General features: G+C 34.6%; 1 protein-coding gene across 1 annotated transcript in view; it reads right to left on the bottom strand.

Moving 5' to 3' along the window:
• Window positions 1–25,000, bottom strand: part of LOC143700911 (AT-rich interactive domain-containing protein 3B) — a 67,849-nt gene that overhangs the window by 39,397 nt on the left and 3,452 nt on the right. The window contains exon 2 of the mRNA XM_077194674.1: window positions 20,813–21,358. Within this exon, the coding sequence (XP_077050789.1) occupies window positions 20,813–21,358 (546 nt within the window). The remainder of the gene's footprint in view (window positions 1–20,812; window positions 21,359–25,000) is intronic.

Genomic DNA, 25,000 nt, shown 5'->3' with positions numbered 1-25,000 from the left:
TGTATATTAGTATTAACCTTCTCAACTTGCTTTGAATCATCATGTGACTCTCATCTCCACTGTGATTGGTGGTTATCAGTGTATTGCAATGGTACAAAACAGATATTAGTACTTCAATAGGTTGGCAAATTAACATCATATCAGATAACGAAGTAACATTTTTTTACTGTCAATTTAAATTAAGTCTGTAAAACCTAAAATGTTGCTGCCGTATTTTTTACACTAATTTTCTGGCAACTACAGTTACTTTTTACCATAATTTTAACAGATTTCTTGTTTTCACAGTGTATAAAACAGCATGTGCTTCTGCTGTAAACATTAACTAAATGTTCAACTTCAATGATTGCGGTGAACAATTAATTGCTTCAACAAGAATCACGTAAGAATAATAAAACTGTTTCTGTCGATTCAAAAGAATACTGTAAAAAATTATATGATTAAGAATTATATGATTATATGAATAAGTTACGACATGTTTTTACATTGCTTTAACTCATCAATATAAGTTAAGCATTAAAAAAATGAATATGTTATACAAGATTCAACTCATTTTTGACTTAAGTCAGTTGAATGTAGCCTAATTTAAGTTGAAATGAATTAAACATCCAAGTTGATTGTACTTCAATTTAAGGCAGCAACTTTGTTTTTTACAGTGTAAATGTTTCAGATGATTCAAAATAATTAATTGTTTCTTATGATTCAAAATTAAATGTTTCTGATTATTCAAAATTAAATGTTTGATGATTCAAAATTATTAAATGTTTCTGATGATAAAAAATAATTAAATGTTTCTGATGATTGAAATGAACTAAGTGTTTCTGTCGATCCAAAAATGTAATAATTGTGGTGATCAACTTCCTACATAAATGCTTCAACAAGAATCATGCACGAAAAATAAAAGTAGCTCCATGATGATTATGAAGTAATGAAATATGAAAAAAGGGTGAATCACAGAGTAAATCTGCTTTTAGTGAGTTTATAAATCATGATCTCTCTTTTTCACTCACTGACAAACTGCCAGAACAACCAAATGAAAAGCAAATGATGCACATTAGACGTAATCCCGGCGGTTTCGCATTTGCTGCCAATCTTTACCGTTATGCAATATTCAAAACTCTCAGATTCACAGAATCAGTTCTCAGATGAAGATGTTCGTCGGTCTGGGATTGGGAAGGTTGTTTTGGCAGGAATCCGCTGGGATAAAGTGCCAGCTCACGAGCAGGAGAGTGAAATCACACACTCGACTCTCACCGCTGTGTGTGTGTGTGTGTGTGTGTGTGTGTGTGTGTGTGTGTGTGTGTGTGTGTGGCCGCGAGCCAGAGCCTCGTTCAGCCACTGATCTGGACCAACGCCAAACCATCACCAGCGAGACTACAATCACTGCGGCTCACACACACACACACACACACACACACACACACACACACACACACACACACACACACACACACACACACACACACACACACGATCTTATTAAACATTAGCTTTAAAGCTTCTAGAAACTTTATGTGTTGTGAAAAGCTCTTTACAAATACATTTGACTTGCATTTATATTTCAATTAATATGAATTTCAATCATTATCATAGAATCGTTGAAAATATCATATTGCAAAACGGTTATTTTACGTTTTATAATATACATCTAATATATATACATCTAATCAAAACTATATCAAATAGATACTTAAGTTTTTCCTGCTGGTTTATTTACATTTTTCCTGAAGACGGAGCATCCAGATAATAAAATAATTATTATAATCATCACCTGACAGTCATATGATTTAGATCATGAAAACTGGTTAAAACAAATATGAATGTGGATTTGAGTGATTATGTGTGTGTGTGTGTGTGTGTGTGTGAGAGAGAGAGAGAGAGAGAAGGGGTGTGTGTGTGTGAGTGTGTGTGTGTGTGTGTGAGAGAGAGAGAGAGAGAGAGAGAGAGAGAGAGAAGGGGTGTGTGTGTGTGTGTGTGTGTGTGTGTGAGAGAGAGAGAGAGAGAGAGAGAGAGAAGGGGTGTGTGTGTGTGTGTGTGTGAGTTTGTGTGTGTGAGAGATAGAGAGAGAAGGGGTGTGTGTGTGTGTGTGTGTGTGTGTGTGTGCGTGTGTGTGCGTGCGTGTGTGTGTGTGTGTGTGTGTGTGTGTGTGTGTGTGCGCGTGTGTGCGTGTGTGTGTGTGTGTGTGTGTGTGTGTGTGTGTGTGTGTGTGCGCGTGTGTGTGCGTGTGTGTGTGTGTGCGTGTGTTTTGACTGATCTTATTACCACCATCATCAGTATCTTTTCCCACATCAGGGACTTTGGGATTTCATTATTCAGAGTTGATTCAGAAACTAATATGTCAGAGACATAATTTACTTCAGACTTTTTGAGCTTTAGATCTGTGAGGCCAAAACAACAACAAACTATTATAAAAATGTTAATACTTCATTAATCTGTTAAACAGCCCTATTATGCTATTATAAAGGTTTGGAGTCTAGAGTCAAGTCAAGTCAGCTTAATTTATAAAGCACTTTTAAACATTATGTATCATTTTAAAGCAGCTTTCTGATCAGCCTGTGGTGTTGTGATGCTGTAATGCACAGTTAATGCTGTTAGTAAAAGCACTCACCTATCGTACTAAAGCACAAAAACACACTCAATATCACGATCTTCCTCCCCGCTGCAGTTGTGCAGGTGCAGGCGGTGTGTGTGTGTGTGTGTGTGTGTGTGTTTTTCACACGTAAACCTCATTTTTCTTAGATTAGATAAAAATCTAGTTCATGATCTTTTCTTTTCCAGGTTTTCACTGTCACTCATTCGATCATGCACGTGTTTCTACATGTGATCTTCAGGTCTGAAGTCGGAAATTAACGGCGTTTTTAAGCCAAAAATTCCACCAAACTGAACAAAAATGCACTTAAATTCAAGATAAGGGGGAAAAAATGCCCGTGCACAAAAAAAATCTATTACGACTGACACAATTACAGTGAAAGAAAGTAAAGTGTCGATTTAGATCTGTTTTGCAGCGGTGTTGAGCATTATAACCAATCACGCACGTTTCTGTTGAGCTAATTAATACAACGGCCAATTAGAGGCGTCACTGCTGAAAATTAATTTTCTAATGCATAAAAAGCAATAAACTTATTCATACACGTTTCTTAGCTTGTTTGGTGTGTTTAGCAGAATATGACGTGCTGTTTCCCCAAGCAAATTCTTATGTATTGTGTTAATCTGCATTAATAATCATTTTTATAATATTAAGAGCAATAATTGACAATAATATCATGACTTATATACTTTATCTAGGTTATTTACATTATGCATTACTGTGAAAATTCCATGTCAAATGCAGCTTTTGTTCCACTTTTGCAGTTTTGTTTATTAAATTGTATTGGTAAAAATCTATGGAAGCTTGATTTCAAGACGGAATAAAAAACTAAAAAACTTTTTCATCTCTTTTTTAATTTTTTTATTCCGTGGTGGAAACAAACTTCCATAGATTGGCGTTTAAAAAAAAAAAGAAACGTTTTTTTTTTAAATAAAAAGTTTTTATAAACAGTTCTGACTTTTTTTCTCGCAATTGTGAGTTTATATCTCGCAATTCTGACTTTTTTCCCCTTGCAATTAGAAACACTTTCTATTTTCATCAGAATTGTGAGCTATAAATCACAACTGTGAAGAAAAAAAGGTCAAAATTGCGATATAAAACGTTTTATTTTATTTTATATATTCCGTGGTGGAAACAAGCTTTCCATAGTATTCTGGTTGATTGATATATTGCCTGGTTCCCTCGTGTGATGTGAATCTGTGGGATAAAGGTGTGTGAGCAAACGTCTCCTGCTCTTTTCCAAGCTTTTATCGACACACAGTGACATAAACCAGGAGGAGCGGCGATTCTCCGATGGGAATCTGTCATGTTTGAGGACTTGAGTCTGTAATTCCGCTTGGAATGTTTCCTTTGGGTGGAGCAACACTTCCATCCCGACCCCCCCCCCCCCCCCCCCCATCCCACACACACACACACACACACACACACACACACACACACACACACACACACACACACACACACACACACACACACGCCTTCAGTGGGTCTATTCCTGGATCAGAGGAATCTTTAACACTGGACTGTGAGAGCCTGGATTCTACAAGCACACACACACCCCAAACACGCACACACACTCACTCTCACACACACACACACACACACTCTCTCTCTCTTTCACATACACACTCTCACACATACACACACACACAAACACACACTCACTCTCACACATGCACGCTCACTAAAGATGTACACACACGGACACTCACAAAACGCACACACACAAACACGCGCGCGCACACACACACACACACACACACACACACACACACACACACACACACACACACACACACACAAACACGCACACACAAACACGCACACACACAAACACACACGCACACACTCTCACACACACACTCTCACACGCACGCACACTAAACATGTACACACGGACACTCACAAAACATGAACACACCGAAAAATACACAGACAGACAAACACGCACACATACTCACACACACACAACCTAAACCTGCACACACACTCACTCTCACTCTCTCTCGTTCACACACACGCACACTCTCACACACACACTCACTCACTCACGCATGCACACTAAACACATATGTACACAAACACACACTCACAAACAAACAAACACGCAAGCACGCACACTCACACACACACACAATGCACACACACACTAACCCTAAACATGCGCACACACACACACACACACACACACACACACACAAACACACACACACACAGAACATGCACACACACTCACAGCTCTTTTCTCTTTAGCCGAACTGAACTCTGTTTGCATCATTAATTCATTATTTTCCTGTTTTCATTGTAAAGCCACAATCTAGCGCTACAGAAATAAAGGTGTGTGTGTGCAGCATCTGTGCAGTGTGTGTTTGTGACCCAGCCTGAGCGAGACCTGCACAAACACACCCGTCGGAGGATTACGCTTGATGACGCAAACCTTGATCCCACACAACATCAGCGCACAATCCCTCAGCGCGCGGACACAAGTAAACCGCGTAAACACACCGTTCACAGCTCTTGCACATTTAACACTCGTTAAACCTAAATAGATTAAAAACATTTTTGTTAACTGAAAGTTGAAATAACAAAAATATTAGAGGAAAAAATGCCTTAAGTGCTTTTTAATTGGCCATTAAGTTGTGTAAACCTCATCAGCTGACTAGTTCATCAGTCGTATATGTTGCTCGTTTATGTTTTAGTAAAAAAATAAAACATCAATATTTATAACTGATTACTGTTAAATTGTATGCATATATATATATATATATGTGTGTGTGTGTGTGTGTTTGCGTGTATATATGCACACACACACACACACACACACACACACACACACACACACACACACACACGTATATATATTATATGTGTGTGTACTGTGTATAATTATTTTGAATATATAAATACACAAACATGCATATATTTGAAAAATATTTACATGTATATACTGTATATATATATATATATATATATATATATTTTATATATAAATCATTTTTTCTTAAATATATACATGCATGTGTGTATTTATCTATACAAAATAATTATACACAGTACACACACACACACACACACACACACACACATATATATATATATAAATACATATACATACACACATATATATATATATGTACATTTGCATCGTGAGTCACTGGTCATCTGCAAGGTATCCGTCTAGAACGCCCGACAGGAACGTGAATAAATAATAGATCAGCTTTTAACCGCAGTTTGTGGCTTGAGACAGAACAGAAAAGACAGACTGTAAATAAATGAAAAATATCAGTTAATTTGAAAGAATAAACCTTTCCAAAAACAACAGCTAAGTACCTTAATAAAACAGTATAGAAGTTTCCCCAAGTAAAATTCCTTTAACTTCGATTTGCCTCATCTCTGATTCCATCAGATCAACTACTGCGACCCAAAGCACACGAGGATCCGCATTCATAATTCAGGAGGCATAAATGAGGCCAATCATTCCCTCAAGCAGAGTCCATCGATCCACACACACACACACACACACACACACACACACACACACACAATAAACTGTGCGAATAAACTGTGATAATGCGAGAAATGTTGAAAGTGTCTGAATAAATTTTGGTTTGATTGTAGATGAACTTTACAATAACCAGTGATGATATAATGGATATATATACGAGTAGTCTTCACTATGTCAGGGTTATTATTCATGTCAAAATGTCATGCTGGTCTATATACTCTCAATAAATATGAGAGACGGCCGAGTACTGATCACAAATCTGATGTTTACAACAAAAGATGGCGACCCAAAAATGAATTTTTGCCTCTTGTTAAATTGAATTAGAATAAGCTAAAGTAACACGATTTTTTAACGTTTTTTTCAAAACTTAATTAAATTGTGTTCAATCAACCTAATATATTTAAAACTGAAGTTTACTTAATTAATTTGTAAAAAAAAAAATTGTTGACGACTAACTGGGCAGTGGATCTGTAGTTCCCAGCATGCATTGCAAGAGACTGCATTAGGAGCGCAAATTTAGGGATAAAAGTGTTATTTTATGTGTTTTTCAGCAAATGGAAAGATGTTGTTAGTTGATGTTAGTGTTTAATGTTAAGTTAGGTTAAAAACTTAGGACTTTCTGTAATGTTTTTGAATTTTGCTGTTACCGTTTTGCAGAAGTGGCGAGTGTGTTTAAACTGTAAACTCAGTATACACTATAGGGCCATTCTATAGAGTTGGAAACGTCTTGAAAAAAAAATATATTTTTGCATATATGCAAAATTTGTGGAAATTGTATAATATCCAAGGTACGCATCACATTTCTAGTAATTTTGCAGTTAATTATCATATTGTATTTTCAGAAAGTTTTGGAATATTTATCCGCTCCCCAAATTTGTCACCACCAAAGCATAATAATAAATAATTTAATAAGAAGGCTTATATTATACCTATTAATATTTTGTTTACATTTACCTTGTAAATATATTTTTTGCATATTGAAAAAAAAAAGTTTTCACAGGTAAATCAATAACAATTACAATTTTAACAATATTCCAAGTGTAATTTATAAGATTTGTTGTATTTTGAACCCAATCTAAGTTAATCATACTGATTTCAAAGTGAAGGATTCATAAGTTTGAGTATACATTGAACCAAACACTTTAATAACATCTTCGTTGATAATTCAGTATACTTTATTTCAGACAAAACATCCAAATTTCAGTCGTGACGGCACAACGTTACAGAATTTTAAATCACTAAAACATACTAAGATACTAATGATTTGCATAACTGTACTAAAATGTTGTTTATTTCCCCTAAATAAATGATTATGTGTTCCCTTTTGTCACTACCAAAACAAATGTGAATATTTTAGATATATTTTTGAGCCTAGTTCAAAGCTGATAGCCAGCACATGGTTACCCAACACAGTTCTGAACAGTTGTACACACATAAAAAACACATTTTATGGAATAACACCTAAAAAAGTTTGCTTAATTGCAGAAAAATGTGTTTGGGTAGTGACGTCCCTTAAAGTTACACACAGATTTTCAGACTTTTGAAGATATTTCCGTCAAAATGATGGTTTCTATCTATAATGAAAGAGAGGAATATTTAGGGCTGTGGTTAAAATCAGTCTCAGCCAATGGGATAAAACACACACCGTTTTGGTAGTGACATGAAAATGCGGGACACATATCTATATATATATATATATATATATATATATTTTTTTTTTTTTTTTTTTACAAATTTTCATGATTTAAGAATAAAATATAAGTAAATTTTTTTTTTTTACTTTACTTTTTAAAAGAAATAAACAAGATATTTTTAAAAACAACAATGGAAAAAAAACCATTTCAATATAATTTTTTAATCTATTCACATCTGGCAACTACAAACATCAACGGTGGTGCTGATTTGATGCAAATGTTAAAAAAATAAAAATAATGAGTAGCAAATGAGCAAAATGAGCCGATTATTTAAAATTAATCGAGAGAGGGAGATATCACACAATTAAAATATGATTAATTATGCAGCCCTAAGCGCATGCATTCAGTCGGTGTTATTAAAACCCTATTAATCACGGTCGGATTGGGGGGGGGGGGCCCTCAGGACCCCAGGGACCCGCTGGAGGATTACCAGGGTCAGAAGGCCTGGACCCTCCCAACACACGAGCACACGACACCTTTGTCCTGCCCTTGTTTAACAATTATTTACTCTGTGTTGGACGGAGGGAGTGAGGTCAGCGCACATACATCACTGACAAAACCCCCACAACACACGCACACACACTTGCACGAGTCATTAACCTCTCACACTTGTTGAATTGAATCTTTCACTGATTCTTGTTCAGCTGAATGAAAATGGTTTGTTTACTAGATTGAAGAACTGAAAACTGCACTATTGGAAGAAAAGATTCTAGAACCTTAAAGGGTTACGTCAATCGCTTCATATGTATGGAAGCTTATGTGTAGCAATATTCAATTTGAAATGTAATATGCAAAATGATAATGTAATATGTAAAATGGCAATGCATTTCTGTATTTAAATTAACATTTTCCATTACATGTGCAACGCTTGGTGCAAAATGAAAATGATAATTCAATTATATAATTTACATTTGCCATTTCATACATATGTTTTAATATGTAAATTTAATACATATTTTAACGCTTTATAAGTTGCAAAATTAAAAATTGAAAATGGATTCCGAGCCGATCACGCCCCTGCCCCGCCCCCTCCCGCTCGCTCGCTGTCAATCACTGCGTGAAGTTGGCCCCGCCCCCACCCAATGCAAAACGTCGGCAAAATAGGCTCAATCGTTTTTACTTCATTTGTGCTGTTACTTTGCTTTATTGTTTGTGCTGCTTCGACTTTTCAGATAATTAAAGAATATTTATAGGTCATTCTGAGGTCACCCAGCCCCACATCCTCCAAATAAAATAGACTCGTTCGTTTTTGCCGGTTAAAGTTTTGTTTGTGCGGCTTCGGTTTTTAAAATATTAGACCAATTATAGACGATAGTATCAAAACCCGTCAGATTCCGTGATGACCCTATATATTTATAAATATCTGATCAATATGCTTTATAAAATGGAAAAGGGAGATGGTTAAACATCACATGAGTCACTTTATTGAACATTACAATCCGTGAAGAAATAAAGAGCGGTCAAATTTTTGGTAGCTATGAATTTGACCCGTCATATTCTGTGATCTCAAAGTATTAGGCCAATGCATTTGTAAAGAAAACCTGTAGGATCTCCAACATTATTGGGTAATTATAGTTAATAGTAATAAGAATATAGTTAAGCATATGTGTATCAGACAATGAGAATATTTAATACAAAACGAAACAATCATTAACAGAGTCCTGCATCAGACAACAACAGCACAGCATAATGTTGACATCAAACGGGTGATAAGGCAGAACTTTCTCCCAGACGGCCCAACAACGCACTGGTTCTATCACCTGCAAACGCGTAATAATCCTCGGAAACACTACAATTTCTCTGTTCACTTCCCTTCATCTGACAGTAAATTTACGCTCGTATCAGCCATAGACAGTAAAAAAAAGGTATCAGCTCTGCCGCCGCCATGTTTCCTTCCAACACCTCAAAATGTTGCCGACAATGCCGAGCCCCGCCTTCACGCAGTGATTGACAGCGAGCGAGCGGGAGGGGGCGGGGCAGGGGCGTGATCGGCTCGGAATGCATTTTCAATTTGCACATTGAATTTTGCTACATTCATGCTACATACATGATTAAAATGAAAATGTATTAAAGGAATTTTTAGATCTGTTTAAAATGTTCAAGCAAAAACTGTAGCAAAATGATCATTTAAATGTTATTTTTCTTAATTGCAATTAAGAAAAATAACATTTAAATGATCATTTTGCTACAGTTTTTGCTTGAACATTTTAAACAGATCTAAAAATTCCTTTAATACATTTTCATTTTAATCATTGGCTAATAAATTCTTAGATGGTACTCGCCAGTGTGTTTGTGTGTGTGTGTTAGATGCCAAGTATAAGTTTAACATAGACATATTTTCACTCGCTGAACACTTGAGAGCGCTTGAGAGTTTCGCTCTCCGTCAAACGATCCGTACTAATATTCTGCTCAGTGTACTTGTATTTGATGTACCGTAAACTCTAGTATGAAGGCGCACGACTCGCCACCGCGTTTCTCACACACACGCAAAGAGAGAGAGAGAGAGCGAGAGTCTTACATTCCACACAAAATCGATGCGCTACATGTAAACAATATACTTGTATGTATTTTCCTGTCAAAATAACGGAGTTCATCTGGAATTATTCAGCTTTTAAGAACAAGCAGAAGATATGCCGGTTTCTCCGGGAGTGGGCGGAGCTTATGCGCAAACGGCTAAATCTCATTGGCTGGCGATCATCCCTGTTTTAATTTCAGCAAATCAGTTCGAGGGAACGCTGACAGCGTGATTAACATTCATGAACCCAGCAGCTCACGTGTTGTATATTGTCATTATTAGAAGTAGAAATATGGCGCTTTTCCACTACACAGTACCAGCTCGCCTTGGCTCGGCTCGGCTCGACTCGACTCGCCTTTGTTTGGTTTTCCACTGTGTAAAAGTTGTACCTGTACCTGCTTTCGGGTACTTTTTTTCGTACCACCTCCGGCGAGGTTCTAAGCGAGCTAAGGCGATACTAAAATGTGACGTGAAAACAATGCCGACTGCTGATTGGTCAGAGAGAATCGTCACTATTCACTGCGTCATCATTGCACGCGCCAGATGGAGTATCCAGAATAACCCCGCCTTTTTTAAATAGTTTAGCCAGAGATAGTTACTAAACTTACTACTATTATTATGGCAACTCGGAAGAATACGCCGTGGTCAAACGAGGAGGTGCAGACATTCCTTTGTTTGGTTGCCGAAGAGAGGATCCAGCGAGAGCTTGATGGGGCAACGAGGAACGAAAGGCGTCGCTATGACGACCGGGTACTATTTGTGGCGATACTTTCTGCAATGGAAAACGGAACGAAAAGCGAGCCGAGTCGAGGCGAGCCAAGGCGAGTCGAGTCGAGTCGAGCTGGTACTGGTAATGGAAAAGCGCCATTAGTAGTAGGATTACTATCTTTTAATAATAATTACTTTTATAAATTACTATTATCTATTATTTTTACAGAAACACCGAAGGACCAAATATATCTTAAGCACCACTCCAACCAGTTCAGTTAAAATGACAAATATGCATTCATGAATGATTATCAAATTCTAATTATATAGTTCTAATTACTAAAGTTCTATCATTAAATAATGCTTGATTATCATAATATCATAATATGCTGCTTGATTGACTGATTTTAAGAGTGTACATTTAGACATTTAAAAAGCTGTGCCATTTTCAAAGATAAGCTGATTTGGTGGAATATAAAATATAAAATAATAAAATATATATAAATAAAAAATGATATATATATTACATATATATATATATATATATATATATATATATATATATATATATATATATACATATATATATATATATTGGCGACTAACCAAAAATATTTACTAGCAAATGCCAAGAACATTTGAAATAACCCAGTAAACATGAAAGTATTATGCAATCATTTAAGGCGTTTCACCTTATATAGGACCTTTCTGGCATAACAGGTTTCTAAGAGTGCATTAGCAAAATATAACTTTAGTGTTCTGGATAATAATATATTTTATGCATTAACATTTTGTCATCATTTACTTTCCCTTGTGTTGTTTCAAACCTGTATGACTTTCTTTTGTGGACCATAAAAGAAGATGTTTTGAAGAACATCGAGGACTAAATGACTCCGGAACCGAACAAAAAAACAGACATTCCTCAAAATATCTTTTGTGTTTTTCATTCAGGTTTTAAGAAGAACACAGTATATTCAAGATAGTGATCATGTGAGACTGGAGTAATGATGCTGAAATTAAATTTGAAAACTTTCACATAGAAACCAGTCTTCTGATTGATCAATCAAGCATCTGGACATCTGAACACGACACCCTGTCTGTTTGCTTCAGGAAGGAATTTACAGCAGCTGTCATTAAAACTCAAAGAGATACCATTAAAACGAGAGCGTGTCTCTGAACCTTCCCCCTCCAACCTCGCAACCTGAAACTGGAACCATGAAGAGTGTCATTATACACCACTGGCCACACATAATGACAGAACACATAAAACACACGTCACAAAGAGAGACCAACATCTCCTCTGACCATCTGTGTCTCCTCTTCCTCTCAAGGAACTCATGATCTCATCACAGACAGTCTGATCATGCTTTAGTTTAACGTTTCAGATCAGAATCAGAGTCTCTAATGCCTTTATATCAGAATGATGGTGTCTATGAGATCGGATGAGAATGTTTTACAAGTGTGCAGATGCTCGTAATGTCATCATGCAATGCATTTGCAAACATGACTTATTTCTATGGAAGCTTGTTTCCGCAACAGAATAAAAGATAATTGAGTCTTTTTATCTCACAATTGCGAGTTTACATCTTGCAATTCTGACTTTATTTCTTAGAATTGCGAGATGTAAACTCACAATTGCGAGAAATAAACCTTTTCTCACAATTCTGACTTTATAACATGCAACTGCGAGTTTATAACTCGCAATTCTGACATCTTTTCTCAGAATTGTGAGATATAAACTTACAATTGCGAGGTATAAAGTCCGATACAGACTTTTTTCCTCAGAATTGCAATTCTGACTTTATATCACGCATTTCTGATTTTATAACTCGTTGTGAGTGCAAGCTGAGATAAAAAGACACAATTATCTTTTAAAATGTTTTATTCTGTGGTGGAACAAGCTTCCATATATTTTAGCGCGAAGCAAGATTACATTTGGCATTACTGCATTTAGCACTTGATTTTATCCATTATATTCTTCAGAATAATATGAATTCATGAATATATTTAATAGTGGTGGGCATAGATTAATTTTTTTAATCTAAATTAATCTCACTGTAATCTTGGAATTAATCTAGATTAATCTCACTGTAATCTTGGAATTAATCTGGATTAATCTAGATTAAAATGGCTCACTTGAATTCAGCCGAAGGCATTCAGAATATGTGTGCTACCCAAATAATGACTAAAAGTAAGTCTTTAAGAACGGGTTTCTCTAGCCAGGTGGCGCATTAGACCAGAGGCTCATCTCCTGTTTCCAAAATGCATCACAAACTGCTTGAGAAAGCTGTTCTACCATGATAATTGGTGATGAAAATAAATCATTTTCAATCAGATGTATTTGTGTCCGTTTTAACGTTTAATCATTTAAACCTACTAGTCTCTATTTTCATGCTACTAGTACTTATTTTTTAGATACTAGTATCTATTCCATTAAGTACAGATACTTATTCATTAGCTACTAGTGCTTATTCTTCAGGTACTAGTGCCTTTTCTTTAGATACTAGTACTTATTAGATACTATGCCTTATTTATTAGATATTAGTGCTTGTTCATTAGTTATTAGTACGTATTCATTAGTTACTAGTACTAATTATTAGATACTAGTACTTATTAGTTACTAGGACTAATTCATTAGATACTAGTACTAATTATTAGTTACTAGTACTTATTCATTAGATACTAGTACTTATTCATTAGATACTAGTACTTATTCATTAGATACTAGTACTTATTCATTAGATACTAGTACTTATTCATTACTTACTAGTACTTATTCATTAGATACTACTACTAATTATTAGATACTAGGACTTAAAAATTAGATATTAGTACTTATTCATTACTTACTAGTACTTATTCATTAGATACTAGTACTTATTCATTACTTACTAGTACTTATTCATTAGATACTAGTACTTATTCATTAGATACTAGTACTTATTCATTAGTTACTAGTACTTATTCATTAGATACTAGTACTTATTCATTACTTACTAGTACTTATTCATTAGGTACTAGTACTTATTCATTAGATACTAGTACTTATTCATTACTTACTAGTACTTATTCATTAGATACTACTACTAATTATTAGATACTAGGACTTAAACATTAGATATTAGTACTTATTCATTACTTACTAGTACTTATTCATTAGATACTAGTACTTATTCATTACTTACTAGTACTTATTCATTAGGTACTAGTACTTATTCATTAGATACTAGTAATTATTCATTACTTACTAGTACTTATTCATTAGATACTACTACTAATCATTAGATACTAGGACTTAAACATTAGATATGATTACTTATTCATTACTTACTAGGACTTGTTCATTAGATACTACTACTAATTATTGGATACTAGGACTTAAACATTAGATATTAGTACTTATTCATTACTTACTAGTACTTATTCATTAGATACTAGTACTTATTCATTAGATACTAGTACTTATTCATTAGATACTAGTACTTATTCATTACTTACTAGTACTTATTCATTAGATACTACTACTAATTATTAGATACTAGGACTTAAACATTAGATATTAGTACTTATTCATTACTTACTAGTACTAATTATTAGATATTAGTACTTATTCATTACTTACTAGTACTTATTCATTAGATACTACTACTAATTATAAGATACTAGGACTTAAACATTAGATATAAGTACTTATTCATTAGTTACTAGTACTAATTATTAGATACTAGTACTTATTAGTTATTAGGACTAATTCATTGGATACTAGTACTAATTATTAGTTAATAGAACTTATTCATTAGTTACTAGGACTTATTTATTAGATACTAGGACTTATTCATTAGTTACTAGTACTTATTCATTAGATACTATTACTTATTCATTACTTACTAGTACTTCTTGATTAGATACTACTACTAATTATTAGATACTAGTACTTATTCATTAGATACTATTACTAATTATTAGATACTAGTACTTATTCATTAGTTACTAGTACTTATTATTAGATACTAGATCTTATTATTAGATACTAGTACTTATTCATTAGATACTAGGACTTATTCATTAGTTACTAGTACTTATTCATTAGATACTACTACTAATTATTAGATACTAGTACTTATTCATTACTTACTAGTACTTATTCATTAGATACTAGGACTTATTCATTAGTTACTAGTACTTATTCATTAGATACTATTACTTATTCATTACTTACTAGTATTTATGGATTAGATACTACTACTAATTATTAGATACTAGTACTTATTCATTACTTACTAGTACTTATTCATTAGATACTAGGACTTATTCATTAGTTACTAGTACTTATTCATTAGATACTATTACTTATTCATTACTTACTAGTACTTATTGATTAGATACTACTACTAATTATTAGATACTACTACTTATTCATTACTTACTAGTACTTATTCATTAGATACTAGGACTTATTCATTAGATACTAGGATTTATTCATTGGATACTAGTACTTATTCATTAGATACTAGTACTTATTCATTACTTACTAGGACTTATTAATTAGATACTAGGACTTATTCATTAGATACTAGAACTTATTCATCAGATACTAGTACTTATTCATTAGATACTAGTACTTATTCATTAGATACTAGGACTTATTCATTAGATACTAGTACTTATTCATTACTTACTAGTACTTATTCATTAGTTACTAGTACTTATTCATTAGTAACTAGGACTTATTCATTAGATACTAGTACTTATTCATTACTTACTAGTACTTATTCATTAGTTACTAGTACTTATTCATTGGATACTAGTACTTATTCATTAGATAATAATACTTATTCATTAGTTACTAGTACTTATTCATTAGTTACTAGTACTTATTCATTACTTACTAGTACTTATTCATTAGATACTAGTACTTATTCATTAGTTACTAGTACTTATTCATTAGATACTAGGACTTATTCATTAGTAAGTAGTACTTATTCATTAGTTACTAGTACTTATTCATTGCTTACTAGTACTTTTTCATTAGATACTAGGACTTATTCATTAGTTACTAGTACTTATTCATTAGATACTAGGACTTATTCATTAGATACTAGGACTTATTCATTAGTTACTAGTACTTATTCATTAGATACTAGTACTTATTCATTACTTACTAGTACTTATTCATTAGATACTAGTACTTATTCATTAGTTACTAGTACTTATTCATTAGTTACTAGTACTTATTCATTAGATACTAGGACTTATTCATTAATAACTAGTACTTATTCATTAGATACTAGTACTTATTCATTACTTACTAGTACTTATTCATTAGATACTAGTACTTATTCATTAGATACTAGGACTTATTCATTAGATACTAGGACTTATTCATTAGTTACTAGGACTTATTCATTAGATACTAGTACTTATTCATTAGTTACTAGTACTTATTCATTAGTTACTAGTACTTATTCATTAGATACTAGGACTTATTCATTAATAACTAGTACTTATTCATTAGATACTAGTACTTATTCATTACTTACTAGTACTTATTCATTAGATACTAGGACTTATTCATTAGATACTAGGACTTATTCATTAGATACTAGGAGTTATTCATTAGATACTAGGACTTATTCATTAGATACTAGGACTTATTCATTAGATACTAGGACTTATTCATTAGATACTAGTACTTATTCATTAGATACTAGGACTTATTCATTACTTACTAGTACTTATTCATCAGATACTAGTACTTATTCATTACTTATTAGTACTTATTCATCAGATAATAGTACTTATTCATTAGATACTAGTACTTATTCATTAGATTCTAGTACTTATTTATTACTTACTAGTACTTATTCATTAGATACTAGTACTTATTCATTACTTACTAGTACTTATTCATTACTTACTAGTACTTATTCATTAGATTCTAGTACTTATTCATCAGATACTAGGACTTATTCATTAGATACAAGTACTTATTCATTAGATTCTAGTACTTATTTATTACTTACTAGTACTTATTCATTAGATACTAGTACTTATTCATTACTTACTAGTACTTATTCATTAGATACTAGTACTTATTCATTACTTACTAGTACTTATTCATTAGATACTACTACTAATTATTAGATACTAGTACTTATTCATTAGATACTAGTACTTATTCATTACTTACTAGTACTTATTCATCAGATACTAGGACTTATTCATTACTTATTAGTACTTATTCATCAGATACTAGTACTTATTCATTACTTATTAGTACTTATTCATCAGATACTAGGACTTATTCATTAGATACTAGTACTTATTCATTAGATACTAGTACTTATTCATTAGTAACTAGTACTTATTCATTAGTAACTAGTACTTATTCATTAGATAGTAGTACCTATTAAATAGATACTAGTACTTATTCATTAGATTCTAGTACTTATTTATTACTTACTAGTACTTATTCATCAGATACTAGTACTTATTCATTACTTATTAGTACTTATTCATCAGATACTAGGACTTATTCATTACTTATTAGTACTTATTCATCAGATACTAGGACTTATTCATTAGATACTAGTACTTATTCATTAGATACTAGTACTTATTCATTAGTAACTAGTACTTATTCATTAGATAGTAGTACCTATTAAATAGATACTAGTACTTATTCATTAGATTCTAGTACTTATTTATTACTTACTAGTACTTATTCATTAGATACTAGGACTTATTCATTAGATACTAGTACTTATTCATTAGATACTAGTACTTATTCATTAGTAACTAGTACTTATTCATTAGATAGTAGTACCTATTAAATAGATACTAGTACTTATTCATTAGGTACTAGTACTTATTTTTTAGACTTATATTTAAAGAATGGTCATGATTGCAAATTGGTTTTAGTCATAATGTTTTAAGAGTCACTGTACAATTTATTTTGCATGCGTTTTGCAAACAGTTAATTGCATATGAATCTGGCCAGAAAACTTTACTCATTTAGTTGCTTTATGAGGTTGACATGATTGTGGGACAAAACTACATTTCCTGTCATTTTCTGTGGATGCATGACAATGCATAACACACTAAATGTGTGCATTTTGCTCTTCATATATGATATATAAAGCAAGATAACTGAAATCACTCAATGCATTTAATTCAATCAAAATCAGCTTGAAGCACATTGCATCGTTATTCTGACGTCCAAAATACTAAGGAGAACTTGTGAATTTTTGTATTATTCACCAGTCTCTCTCTCCGCTGTGAGGACTGTCTATTTCCACACTGCTGTTCTATATTGGGAAAGTAGAATGGATGTTTGCCTCTATAAATAAGCATCCCCAGGCCTTTAATCACATCAGAGGCTCTTCAAGCTCTTGACAGATCGCCTGATTCACGCTCACAGCAAGACGTCAACAGATTTATATTCAGAACTGACTCGATTTATTCAACTCATGTTTCTGCTCTGACTGTGATCGATTCATCAGTGCATGTTATTCTGAAGAAAATAATCGATGGAATCAACATACTACTACTGAATGTAAAATGTATTTATTCTGCTTCACACATCATGGAAGCAAAATTGTTGCAAATGCATTGCATGATGACATTAAGGAAGCTTGCACACTTATTCAAGATGCATTCAAAGAGTGAAAGATGGATTGTGGGACTGTGGAAAGGAATCCTCAGAATGCATTACATTAGAAGTTCAGGTTTTCACATTTTAGCTGCATGTCAGAGGATCACTTTCACAAAAACCTTGTGACGCAGCATGCATTATGAGCATGCATTATGAGCATGCATTATGAAGTATTATGATCATGCATTATGAGCATGCATTATGAAGTATTATGATCATGTATTATGAGCATGCATTATGAGCCATTATGATCATGCATTATGAGCATGCATTATGAGGTATTATGATCATGCATTATGAGCATTCATTATGAAGTATTATGATCATGTATTATGAGCATGCATTATGAAGTATTATGATCATGCATTATGAGCATTCATTATGAAGTATTATGATCATGCATTATGAGCATGCATTATGAGGTATTATGATCATGTATTATGAGCATGCATTATGAGCCATTATGATCATGCATTATGAGCATACATTATGAGGCATTATGATCATGCATTATGAGCATACATTATGAGGCATTATGATCATGCATTATGAGCATACATTATGAGGCATTATAAGCATGCATTATGATCATGCATTGTGATCATGTATTATGAGCATGCATTATGAGGCATTATGATCCTGCATTATGAGCATGCATTATGTGGATCCATTATGTTGCAGATCATAGCACTGCGGCTACTGTGCAACTCGTAACACACACTGCACACGTGCACAAACACTCCCACGTGTGAACTGACAAAATTGGGCCAAATGTCTCTTTACACAGTCTGGACGCCGGCCAAAGTCTACTCAGCGTTTGGCTAGAGCGTACAAAAAGAAATAAGTTCAGCAAAGTGTCCGTCTGTGCCAGCGACACACACTTGTGAGCGGATCAGAGACCAAACCTAACACACACACTCAGAGACACACGCGAGGAGGACGCGATTATGACTGAACTGAACTGAACCACTGCAATGACAGACTGACTCATAAGCCTTACTGCATTCATAAACACATATAATAATAAACACTGCCAATATGAAGATGTTAGTTTCCTGTTGAGGGAGAATAATGATGGGTTCACAACTTCACATTGACAAAACTGTTGCTTGAACTCGATTATCATGTAAAATCCACCAAAGTGGCAGAAAGTTGTCTAATATACTATTATTAATAGCATTTAGCAAACAATTTCTGTATTAGAGGATATGAACTCATAGTTCTGTCACATCATGAATGCACTGGAAAAAAATATAATTCTGTCTTGTTTTCCAGCACAAAAAACGTTATTAAATCAAGATATATTTACTGCAGAAACAAAATTGAGTGAGATATTAAGCTTTTTTTACTGAAAATGTATCAAAATGAAGTGAGTTTGTGATTAAAAATCTCATTGTGATAATCTTGTTTTCCCTCTAAATTAAGTTAATTTTTCTGACTCCATTGGCAGATGAAAGAGGAACCAAAGCAACTTAAATTTACTTAAAGTGTGCTGAAAATCAATCTTTTAATGTTGTTTATGTGTCTCTGTGGTGTTTTTAGTATGCTTTAAGACAAACCATGTGTAAATTCATAAGTCGACAGCATTGCTGAGTATTTCCTCCTTAAAACTGCAGTGAACCAAAGACAGTCTCAAAAACACGCTTTGAAATCGCTGGTGTTTCTGACGTCACAAACTACCTTGTAACCAATCAGATCAACGTGTGATCGTTAACGAGTGGATCTCTGAGTGAGTGAGTGAGTGGAGGCGGGGCTCATTTACATATTCATAGAACCGCGCATACTAAATGAGTGTCGAGTTACATTCAAGATATTTTTTAAGGCATGAAGAATATTTTTCAAGGGAAATTTTTTTTACATATGTAATTTTGGTGATAAAAGATGAATTTTAAGGGATAAAATGATTGACTACAGGGGTACTTAAGTCAAACAAGAACAAATATCTGCCATTGGGTTAAAAAAAAATCTTAATTTTTATTTTTCTGACCCCACTAGCAGATATTTGTTCTTGTTTTAAGCACAAACTCACTTAATTTTTAAACATTTTTCAATTTACAAGATTTACATCTTCAGTGATTTTGCTTCTTCTCCAGTAAAAGAAAGTTTAGATGTTTGCTGGAAAACAAGATGATCATTGCTGAATCTCTCTCACCGCTTTAAAGTGCTCGTCGTAGCTCCACTCCGCGTGTGCGCTCGGAGACGCGTCAGAAGGGCGTTCGGCGGGCGAGAGATCGTTCTCGGGTTCCTGCTTCACCCTGACGGTGGGCGACGGGGCTCCTCTGGGGTCCGGGAAGCTTGCGATCGGGCGTCCGGGTAAACGTACGGCTCCCTGTTGGAGCGCGAGCGTCTGATTCCTGAGAAACTCCAGTCCACTCGGGGTCCGCTCGTCTTCCTCGCTGCCTTCATCCCCCTCCATCATCTCATCATCATCATCATCATCATCATCATCTGAATCTCGACCGCTGCTCTGGCTGGACACGAGAGAGAGTTGAGAGAGCTGTCCGCTGCTCATGAAGCCGGCTCCAGAAGCCCTAGCGGCGGCTAGTATGGCCTGTTGAGCCGCGACCTGTTGCGCGTACATGATATGAGCTTCTCGAAGCCGCCGCTCCTTGTGCTCGGTCTCCACACGTGCCTGTTGCTGACGCTGGAGATGCTCCATCATGGCCTCCAGCTTCAGGCCACCCGACAAACCGGCCTCCTGAGAGACAGAAGAAGGAGACACTCAAACTACAGCACAGCTTTATAGAGGACATATATCATCTATTTACGTGCTATAACCAATTTGCGCACGTCCATGAACCTGCTTAATCGATGATCGAAAATACATTTAATCGATAAAATCTATCGACAAATCTATCTATCAAACAGCGCCCCCTAGAGTCGCTGTAGAGTACTTGTATTTAACGTTACGGTCGTAAATACCACTCACGCAGAGCGTCTCTGCACTTTATAATAATAGTAGCGTACTGCGTTTGATGGCTTATAACGTTTTTACATGATTGCTGCTAAATTACAAGTAAATAGCCAATAGCCTAGGCATACTGTATAATTTCATTTGTGTTTTTTGAGTATAATGTAAACATTATAAAATGCCAGATCACATCAATAAAGTCACATGTACGTCGCATTATTTCGTAACAATGTCCGTTACGATGTCGTTAGACATGATTATTGCAATTTATCATAATAGTTTGCAAATTGCGCTCGTTTACACTATTTACAACGTGTGGGCTTATTTATGTCCTGATAATTATGTGAGATATTTATCCGAGACGGCCACCATTCAACCCAAAAAAAGTCATATAACCATTCCATTAACTCTGAAGCTGTTCAGTTAAGCTAAAAAAACTGCATTGTTCCCCTTTAATCAAGAACATCCCTAGTGAAAAGTGAAACCCAGTAACTTTGTTTTGGTGAGCCTTTCTCTGCAAACATGTCAAAAAATAAACCGATCAGATTTCGCTCCTCTTCTGAAGTAGGATCTTATTATAATATTACTGGCCCTTAATCTGCATGTTTACACACACTTCCTGAGTCTCTCTGTAAGGCTGCACTCGCTACTGGTTATTCTGGGATTCTGGATGAGTGAGATTCGTGTGTTTTATTATTGCCGGAGTTCCTGAAGCTCGTGTAAAGGCTCCGCCCTCTTCTGGACGGAGGCGGGGAAAAGCAGCTCATTTGCATTTAAAGTGACAAACACAAAAACGCTGCGTTTTTGCTCGCACTCGAAAAGGGGCAAATCTGAATAGCTATAATAAATTATCTGGTATTTTGAGCTGAAATTTCACAGACACATTCTGGGGACGCCATAGATTTATATTACATCATGTGAAAAGGGGCATAATGTCACCTTTAACTCGGCATGCACTAAACCCACGTTATTTCTCTTGATTTAAAGGGGTCCTATAATGCCCTTTTCACAAGATGTAAAATAAGTCTCTGATATTCCCAAAGTGTGTATGTGAAGTTTTAGCTAAAAAAAAACGACAGATATTTTTTATAGCATGTTTAAATTATTACTTTTTGATAGTGAGTAAAAACACACCGTTTTTGTGTGTCCCTTTAAATGCAAATGAGCTGCTGCTCCCGGCACAGAGGGCGGAGCTTCCAGAGCTTTTCTGTGTGTGTGTGTGTGTGTGTGTGTGTGTGTGTGTGTGTGTGTGTGTGTAAATTCCAAAAACCTTTAACATTTTATGTTCAAACCGGAGTCAGAAAGATGGAGAGACTCTAGAAGTGACGACATGTAGACGACATGTAGACAACAGGACATTTCTGAATGCTTAGTTGATGAATTTATGTATCTGATGTAGGGCTGGACGATATGGCCAAATTTTATATCACAATATATTTCTTAATTTCGGTCAATACGATATAATTCCGATATCGATATGAACAATATAAAAGCCTCAGAAAAACTGCCAAGAACGCCCATAACAGATGTCTGTTCCTACAATCTTCTGAAAAATGAATTTGCCAAGTCTATGAAATCTGCTGGAGTCTTTCGCTACTGCACCATAACAAACTACATGAAGCAAAATATCCCATCATAACAGTAATATTATCTTCTCAATACCTGCTACAAGACTATGAAAGCATATGGGTAGCAATATTTGGTTTGAAATGTAATATGCAAAATGACAATGTAATATGTAAAATGGGAATGCATTTCTATTTTTAAATTTACATTTGCCATAACATTTGTGCAACATTTGGTACACAAAATGGGGGATTTTTTTTCCAATTTAAATCCCATTTCCTGCATTTACATAAATTTAGGGACTATGGTGTTACAAAATCCAGGAAATAATTAAGTTGATTATAATGATAAATTCTGCCAAAAATAAAAGTAGGCTACTAAACTATGTATAACAAAAATATGTCTTACTTTTTTCAAGACTTGAGATAATCATTATATAAAGTCAAAAATGTTCACCATTAATGTTTTGTGTGTAAATAAAACTGAAATATACAGAAATTGAATAAGGTTATCAAATAGTCTGAACTGCATAAATTATAAATTAAATATAGATTAATCCTTATTAAAGCTACACACGTTCTTTAGACAAGATCAGTGAGTAATTTGCTCTGTTCCCCTTTGTTCTTTGGTTATCTTTACTGACAGACAGAATCGGCTGCTGTCCCTTTAAGATCTGTCGCTGATGAGAGGATCTTACGCATTTCATTTTCTCATTTAGGCTACTCTTAACTTTCATTTAAGATTTTATTTAACTCATTTAGACTGTTCTTGTGAGGATACAATTGACAAAACAGACATTTTGGCATAAATGTGTGTGTTATTCTTCAAGCACTAAAGAAAGAGAACTGGATTCTGCGCGTCGTGTGCGTGTGTGTGCGCGCGTCGTGTGTGTGTGTGTGTGCGCGTCAGGACATTCACAGGGAGCGATACCTGCTCATTAAATTTCGGTGAGCTATTTTTAGAGTGTGGACGAGACGTTCCTGGCCGCGGACGCGCGCATCGGCACAGTCTATCTCCTGATCCTCGTCTGATGTGTTCCCGCTGCTAGTATGACTCGGTAGTCACACTCCGGCACATTTTGCAGCACGCTGAAACACCGAAACACCACTGAATTTATACCACTGAATTAGTCTTTCCTCTCTTATCAACTATTTCGTATGCTTTCTCCTCACTTGTGGAAGCTCGTTCAGTCACATTTGCATTGCGGTCAGAGGCGCTCATTCTGTGGCTGAAACTGGCCGCGTTGGAGATCCGCTGCTCTGAGCAGTGGCTGCGTGTCTGTGGTGTACGTCATCAGTAAAGTAGCCAATTGTGTTCTGCTCTTTCTGACGGCTGCGCGCCTAACGTCAGTCAGAGACAAATGCTGCTATGTATATTGAAATATCGAAAATGTGTTCAAAAATCATATCACCGTTATCGAAAAAAAAAAATATTGCGATATATATTGATATTGAATTATTGTCCAGCCCTAATCTGATGTGGAGTTAGCTATCTTCAAGTCATTGATTAGCATATTCTGTCATGATAATCTATAAATTGGGGCAGGGTTTATGTAACTTTTAGGGTTAGTGATGTCACTAACCGTGAAAAAGCTCATTGTAGTCTCTACCAGCCGTTTGTTGTAGTCCTAAAAAAGTTATTCCTGTAAAAGCAAATATCTCCCTTTGCTCTGAACTTTGAGAGTCGTAACTCTGCAGATGTTGTTTATGCTCAAACAGCAACATTACACACTAACTAAAGTTAGAAATCATATCATAATCAACCATCCCTTTAAGCTGCAAATGTTTTGGCAACATGATAAGCATGTTATGGGATGAGTTTGCAGAATCTGGCCTTCATTGATCACATGCATGCACTTTTGTT

Source organism: Siphateles boraxobius, unplaced genomic scaffold, assembly GCF_051911475.1.
Source record: "Siphateles boraxobius isolate OS27281-9 unplaced genomic scaffold, OSU_SipBor_1 32, whole genome shotgun sequence".
NCBI lineage: Eukaryota > Metazoa > Chordata > Actinopteri > Cypriniformes > Leuciscidae > Siphateles > Siphateles boraxobius.
This window is presented reverse-complemented; position numbering and strand designations above follow the sequence as displayed.